The 8,010-nt window shown below is 51.1% G+C and overlaps 1 protein-coding gene across 1 annotated transcript; it reads left to right on the forward strand.

Annotated features, from left to right (window-relative positions):
• Positions 1–4,178, forward strand: LOC120761054 (CMRF35-like molecule 8). Its single transcript, XM_040081905.2, has 7 exons — positions 1–55; positions 155–496; positions 1,227–1,362; positions 2,284–2,387; positions 2,946–3,019; positions 3,572–3,706; positions 3,988–4,178. The coding sequence occupies exons 1-7, from the start codon at positions 16–18 to the stop codon at positions 4,117–4,119; spliced, it is 963 nt and encodes a 320-aa protein (XP_039937839.1). The 5' UTR covers positions 1–15; the 3' UTR covers positions 4,120–4,178.
• The last annotated feature ends 3,832 nt before the right edge of the window (positions 4,179–8,010 follow it).

The raw sequence follows: 8,010 nt of genomic DNA on the forward strand, positions 1-8,010 counted from the left end.
CGTCCCGGAGAGGCCATGGAGCTGCTGCCTCTGCTCGCCTGGGCGCTGCTTCCAGGTAAGGTTGCTCCGGAGCCCCCGGCTGCCGGGGCGGCCCCGTCGGGCACGAGGTGCCGGGGCGGCGGCAGCACTCCCTCGGCTCCGTGTGTCTCCACAGGTTGCGGGGCAGTGACGGGGCCCGACACCGTGTGGGGATTCCTGGGGGATTCGCTGTCGTTCACCTGCGCGTACCAGCCGGGCCAGGAGGAGTTGCCGAAATTCTGGTGCGTCCCTGGTGGGCTTTTTACTACCTGTGATAACGACATCGTCATCACCTCGGAGTCGGAGCCCGAGGTGCTGCAGGGCCGGTTCTCCATCCGGGACAACCGCACAAGCCGGGTATTCACGGTGACCGTGGATGGTCTGTCCAAGGATGACAATGGCACCTTCCGTTGCGGGGTGCGAACAGGAAGTCTTCAGCGTGATCAGAGTGCTGTTGTGAAGGTGATTGTGGTCTCAGGTCAGTACTTGTGGGTTGCAGGTCCCCCAGGTCCATGTGTCTCCCTCCAGCTGCTTGGAGCAGGCTGCAGTGGGGCAGGCCGGAGCTGATGGGTGCCCTTGCAGGTGGGACAGCCCCAGGGTGTGTCACCAGAGTGCAGTAGATGCCACCATCACTCATTCCCTATTCTCAGTTCTCCCCAGAGCCACTTCTTGGCACCCCAGGATCAGCCATCTCTATTACTGAGGTGCACTGTGCTCTCTGTGTTCAATTTTCTTCCTCATCAGCTCTTACTGGCCTTTTCTGTGCCCTCCTTGCCTTGCTGTATAACACTGGGTTGTTCCTCATTGCGCTGTGCTGCCCCATTTCCCACCTGGGACAAGGCAGCGCCTCTGTGCACCAGGCCCTGGGCTTAGGAAACATCCCTCTCCATTTCCTTGCCAGGGATCAGCCTGCATAGCAGGACAATATATATGTGGTGGTGTTGTGTTAGTACAAAACTAGGCATGGGCTGCCCAGACCTTGTTTCTGCAGGGTGAATCTGTTTTGTGGGGGGCTGAGACTGTGAAAATCCTCGTGGGCAGAGGAAGGGTCTTACAGTCCCCTGACCTTGAGATGTGTCCTCTGGATGTGGCAGAGGGGACCCACCTTCTCCAGCTGTGACAGCACATAGGTCACTTCTAACTCACTGCAAAACCCACAGCGTTTTACCTCACAGAGATCAACCAAGCCTCTCCTCTTTTTGTTACAGCTTCTTCCACCCTCCCATCATCGATCTACATGACCACCACGTTCTCTGACCTCATTCTCTCCGTAACAGGCCACACACAGGCAGTTTCCCAGGGGGAAATTGTACAATCAACATCAAATCCCTCCACCCCTCAACTGTGAGTAGCAGCTTCTGCCTACAGCATGCGCTTTCCTCTATGAGCACTCTGGTGCAGCTGGAGCCTTGCAACCATCGAGCTCTTCATACCTCCCTTAAGGATCCTCCTCTTTTTGCCTTCAGACCACTCCACGTGGAAAAATTCTTCCCTGTGAGGGTGGTGAGGTCCTGGCACAGGTTGTCCAGAGACGTTGTGGATGCCCCATCCCTGGAGGTGTTCAAGGCCAGGCTGGATGGGGCTTGGAGCAACCTGGCCTAGTGGAAGGTGTCCCTTTCAATGGCAGAGGGTTGGAACTGGATGGTCTTTAATGTCCCTTCTGACCCAAATTATTCTCTAATTCTATGACAGTAATTCCATTGCCTCTACTCACATGGGAGAAGAGGTTTCTGCCGGTAACACTGCCCCCATTTCCTTCCCCAAAACTCAGTGAGACTGTTTGTAGGAAGCCAAGTACTGCTCAGTGTCCTGTTCTTTGTAGTCACACACAGCCTGTCAGAGATTGTTGAAAAAGCATGAAAACAGAGTGTTAGGTCTTCTACCCTCCTCTCCTGCCTGAGGTGATGCCAGCAGCAGACAAAGCTGAGACTCCCCCTCAGCATACTCAAGGGTGTACTGGCTCACTGACTTGCCCATTACAAAGTTAACAAAGCGTGGAGTTAAGCCAGAGCAAATGCAACAACCCATTCTTAAATCACTGAAGACACAGCAGCTGTCAGACCCAAGCATCATTTTCTTCTGCATTTTTTTGGTTTTCTCTGCTCCATGCCCAGCTGGCAGCCTGACCATCCCACACCTGCTGTGATGGGCAAGCCCTGCAACGCACAGCTACTTCCTGTGTCACCCACAGCTGCTCCCTGCAACCCTGCTCCATGCTGGTTCGTCCTGAGAAGCATGACAGCATAAACTCTTTTTTTCTTGCAGCTTGAATGTGATTGAGCACATCCTCACTCCAGCCATCATTGTGGTTCTTTTGTTGCTTGCAGTGGCTGCTAGTGTTCTGGTAATACTCTCCAGAAAGAAGAAGGGTGAGTGAAGTTGTCAGTGCTACACACATCCTGTTTCTGTAACAAGGAACAGAGTCTGTTCTTCTTCTCTGATTTTTCCCCTCTGTTTTTTTTTTTCTCCCCCATTCCCTTTCTGATCTATCCAGTTCTTCAGTCCATCATTGAGACCTCCACCAAGGAGGTTTCCTTCCCTCAAGGGACCAGTGGGACCATCCCATGGGTGTTATCCCATGGGCCTTGTCCCCTGGGAGCAGGGAATGACAGCCCTTGTGGTTGGTGCTGCTGGTCACAGAAACTGCTTGAGTTTGTCTGGGCACCATCAGCTTCTCCAGATGGGCTCACTAGCATGGGCCAGGCTTACGCTAGGCTTGATGCAAATTTTAAGGCCAGTGTGAAGAATGGGGAGGGGCAGGAGGGGGCATTGTCAGCTGGCAGGTAGGGTCTAGCTTTATTTGAAGAACTGCTCCAGTTTAGATGGCTCATGGAGTGTCAGGTTCCTGTCCTGCTTTATGGCAAGATTTGCAGTGGCAGTGCAGTTTCTCAATACATTCCTTTTCCTCTATTTTCCCTCATGTCCAGCCACATCCATGCTTCATCCAGCCCTTTCCGGAGCAGCCATAGAGATGGACAGGATTCGCAGGATGTCACCTACAGTAAGGAAAACCTCATGAGTTCTTGGGATTCTGTTCCCCAAAGTTTACATGGAGAGGGGAAACACTGCACCATGAGCTGCCAGAGCTGCTGCTTTCAGCCAGGTTCGTGGTACTTTAGGCTGGAAGGGATCCTTTGGGCTCTGTTCGCCAACAGACACAACCAGGGACTTTGTGTGACTATCACAGAGTATTCCTGGGAGTATCACAGAGTATTCCAAGCCTCTCCAAGCATGGGAGCTGCTTCTCTGAGTGAAACAGCCTTGGGAACCTGCAGCGAAGCACATCTGAAGAGGCTACAGAGTAGCTGCTCCTTGCTTACTGCTTGGAAAGTATTTTCTGATATTTTCTGCCAGCTCTTGAAGAGGGGCTGGTGTCACTAGAATTCCCCTGGGGAATGTTCAGCCAGTCCTTGCTTCAATTTTTATTTCCACCCAGTGTCCCTGAAGCCATCTCAGCACCCACTAGGACAGGCAGCAGAATGGGAGATATTGCCACCCCTGTGGACGCAGGCTGGGCGTGGCAGCAAGGTAAGAGCTCATCCTTCTCCATCAGGGAGCGGAAGCCTTGATCTATGCGGACATTGATCACAGCACCAGCGTGGCTGAGAGCCAGTACAGCAATGCTCAGGCTTCCCACCGCCTGGAAATGCCCCTGATGGAGTACATAGAGGTCAGACAGCGTGCTCAGGTAGGAGAATGCCAAGCACTGCCAAGCTGGACGCAGTGGGAGGAAAGCTGGAGTGGGTGGGTGACAGAATGGGCAGCCGGATGGGCTGGATGGGGAAGGAGAGGACTTCAAAGGGAAATGTCAAACTGGGGTGCAAGTGATCCTGGCTAATATGGGTTCCCTCTCTAGTCCCTGTGGCTGCTCCTGGCTGCTAAAAACATTACAGAGAGGTTCCAGCAGACAGTGTTTGCCTGAAGCAGCCCCACAAAAGATGTTTTTTATTTATCTCCCTCCTTTTCCAGCCTTTGGAAGAGAAAAGAGAAATGTTATATGCCAGAGTGCAGAAGCCCGTGCTGCAGGCAAAGCAGATCTACACCAAAGTGTCATCAACTCCACGGCCCAGTGAAGAGCTCTACAGCACAGTGTGGGGGTGATGAGCAAGCACCCGGCCCCATGGGCTGCTCCTGCTGCTGGCAGCACCAGCAAGACTTGTACAGAGGGCATGGGGTTGACGTTCTGCTCAGGTAGAAGCCAGCTGAACAGCAGAGCTGTTGCTCTCTGAGGCTTGGATGTTTCTTTGAAGCAACATCAGAGAGGATGAGGTTGTGTGGAGGCACAGAGAGAGATGAAAATAATGTAATCTCTTTGCAAATACAATTTGGAGTCCTCATCTGTACAGCAGTGGTGCTGAGAATAAAGCTCTCCCCCTTGAAGTGGGGTAGTCCAGGCCAGAGACCTACCGGGCAGGGTGTGGGAGAGGTGGGCAGGGGAGGTGAGGCTGGGCTGGTGGGTGAGCTGGCTCCCTGTGCTCGCCACTCATCCCACTTGCTCCTTTGGCTGCATTGTTCATGTGGGCTTGGGCCCCCAAACTCACTGGTCACCTGTGACTGACATTTTTTCATGCTAATGCCAGCTGGCAGCTCCTGGCAACCAGGATAGTGGGAAATGTTATATCAAATCACATTTGCATGGGGTGCTCATGTGGAGGGTGAGGTGTAACAGGATCTTGGTGCAGAAATGGCATCTCCCCCTATCCCTGGTCCCACAGTCCCCCAAGTGGTTTGCTGTTGTGTCGTGTGGCAGCAGTGACTGTGTGCGGGGCAGTTACAACCACCAGCAGGGAAACAGACGAGGCAAGTCTTTGTTGTAAGCACGAGAATCCATTTATTACCCCCTACCCCGGGCCGGGGAGGGGGGTGAGAGCGAAGAGGGGTGAAGAAGAAGAGGGCGAGCAGGGGCAGGGATGTGGGTTTTATCGGGTATTCTAGGGGAGGGTCTTAGGTTTAGGTCAAAAGGAGGTGAATCTGTTTCAGCTTCCTCAAAACAGGACTCCACAGTTTGCTGCTGCTCTTTCTCTCCCACCACTCCCGAGGACCACAGATGAGCTGCAACCATTACCTTGCTCTGCTTTGATGGTAACTTTTCTTCTGCCACCCACTAAATACTTTCTGTGTGAAGTGTTGCTGCTTTATTAGTGACACCGAGAATCTGATAGCATTGGCTACGATGTGTGACTGTGTTTGTACAGCAGGTTCCCACCTGCTGAAGGGTTTATTGCAGAGTGTCACCCTCAGAGCAGGTCCAGCCCCTTGCTTATGCCCAGCTGGGGTCCAGCAGTGTGAGAACTCAGATCTTTAAGGACAAGGACTCTTGGGGCTCCAGCACAAACCCACAGCCCCACCACCAGCTGCTGCAGCATCACTCCCCACCAGAACATTCCTTGTAGTCTTGCCCCTGGTGTGCTGGTGCCCTCCCCCATGAGTGCTCACTCTTCTCCAGCCCAGTGCCAGGCAATTCACCCATCCACTAACACAAAAAAACAGGCTGGGTGTCAATTTGTGATGGGCTGGGAGCAGAAAACCTGAGCTCTTACACATTACATGGTTCCATGCACATGGTTTTGACAAAGAGGTAAATTATCCCTTGCCATGAGAATCTGGGCACCGTAGCTTTTTACAGCCAGGCTGGTTTCAGGGCAGGGGTGATGATTTACACCACAACCAGGAGGAGACTGAGGTGGGAACTTCTCACTCTCTACAAATCCCTGAGAGGAGGTTGTAGTAAGGTGCAGATTGGTCTCTTCCCTCAGTTAACAAGCAACAGGACAAGGGGAAACAGGGGGCCACAAGGGGAAACAACTCCACAAGTTGAGCCAGCAGAGGTTTAGATTGGATATTTGTGAAAATTTCTTCACCAAAAGGGCTGTGAAGCTCTGGAACAAGCTGCTGAGGGAAATGATAGTCACAGTCCCAGGAGGTGTCTAAAAGACATGTAGATGTGGCACTTGGGAACATGGTTTAGTGTTGGCCTTGGTGGTGCTGGGTTAATGGATCGGCTTGATGTCCTTAAGGGTCTTTTGCAACCTAAAGGACTCTAGGTAGAGAGCCTTTTCCTGCTGGTGTGGAGATGCTGAGGCAATCTTGCAGCTCTCAGCTCTGGAGGCATGCACCAAATTGCTCCTATCAAAGGGGAAGCCCTCCCAGAATTCAGGAGGCTGTCAGAGTCCTTCTGCAGTTTTGGGAGACCCCCCTTATCAAAGCCTCCTTCTCTTAAAACCCTCAGAGGCATTGAGGCTGCAGTGTTCCCTCAGCTTTATTGGCAGAATCTGCCCACAAAGCTCACAGGAGGTCGTGGAAATCCCAGGAGTTCCCAGCTATCGCAACCCAGCCACTGCTTCCTCTTTCCTCTGCTGAAATACTCCCCCCACCCAGTAGCTCTCACAGGGGAAAGGCTGTGGCTGCCCCATCCCTGGAAGTGTTCAAGGCCAGGCTGGACAGGACTTGGAGGAACTTGGGATAGTGGAAAGTGTCCCTGCCCATGGCAGGGGGGTTGACACCAGTGGCACAGGCACACACAGTGGTGCATGGGTGGCCACACACCACCATATGTGCACCCCAGTGCACACTCACATCACTCACGTGTCAAGGTACACATACACACATTCACACCCACATTCATTCACACTCATGTTCATTCACTCATTTACTAACACACACTCATTCACCAACATTCATTCACTCACACATTAATTTGGTCTTGCATTTACTTACACATTCACACACACATTAATTCGCTCACACTCACATTTGTTTGCTTGCATCTACATTTTACTGACATACACATTCATTCACATGTTCATATTCATTCACTCAAACTCACATTTATTCAATCTCACACTTACATGCTCAATAATTCACTCACACCCACATTCCCTTACACTCCCACATTAATTCACTCACACGCATTCACTCTCACATTTACACACACACTCACATTAATTTGCTCACATTCATTCACTCTCACATTTACACACATGCTCACATTAATTTGCTCACATTCATTCACTCTCACATTTACACACACGCTCACATTAATTTGCTCACATTGATTCACTCTCACATTTACATGCTCACATGAATTCACTCTCACATTTACACGCTCACATGAATTCACTCTCACATGAATTCACTCTCACATTTACTTACACGCTCACATCAATTTGCTCACATTCATTCACACATTTACTTACACGCTCACATTCACTCACATTCACACGCTCACATTTACTTACACGCTCACATTCATTCACTTTCACATTTACTTACATGCTCACATTCACTCACATTCACGCTCACATTTATTCATTCACACATGTGCTTACACGCTCACATTTACTTACATGGTCATGTTCACACGCTCACATTTATTCACTCACACATTTACTTACACGCTCACATTCATTCACTCTCACATTTACTTACATGCTCACATCAATTCGCTCACATTCATTCACTCACACATTTACTTACACGCTCACATTCCTTCACTCTCACATTCATACGCTCACATTCATTCACTCACACATTTACTTACACGCTCACATTCCTTCACTCTCACATTCATACGCTCACATTCATTCACTCTCACATTTACTTACACGCTCACATCAATTCGCTCACATTCATTCACTCACACATTTACTTACACGCTCACATTCACTCACACATTTACTTACACGCTCACATTCACACGCTCACATTTATTCACTCACACATTTACTTACACGCTCACATTCACACGCTCACATTCATTCACTCTCACATTTACTTACACGCTCACATTCACACGCTCACATTCATTCACTCTCACATTCATTCACTCACACATTTACTTACACGCTCATTGACTCACATTCACACGCTCACATTTATTCACTCACAGGCCACGCCCAGCCCCGCCCATGCCCCGCCCAGCCCCGCCCCTCCGTGCCCGCGCATGCGCGGCGGTGGCGGCGGCGCGGCGGGCCGATGGTGGCCGGCGGGGCG

Source organism: Hirundo rustica, chromosome 18 (genome assembly GCF_015227805.2).
Source record: "Hirundo rustica isolate bHirRus1 chromosome 18, bHirRus1.pri.v3, whole genome shotgun sequence".
In the NCBI taxonomy this organism is placed as follows: domain Eukaryota; kingdom Metazoa; phylum Chordata; class Aves; order Passeriformes; family Hirundinidae; genus Hirundo; species Hirundo rustica.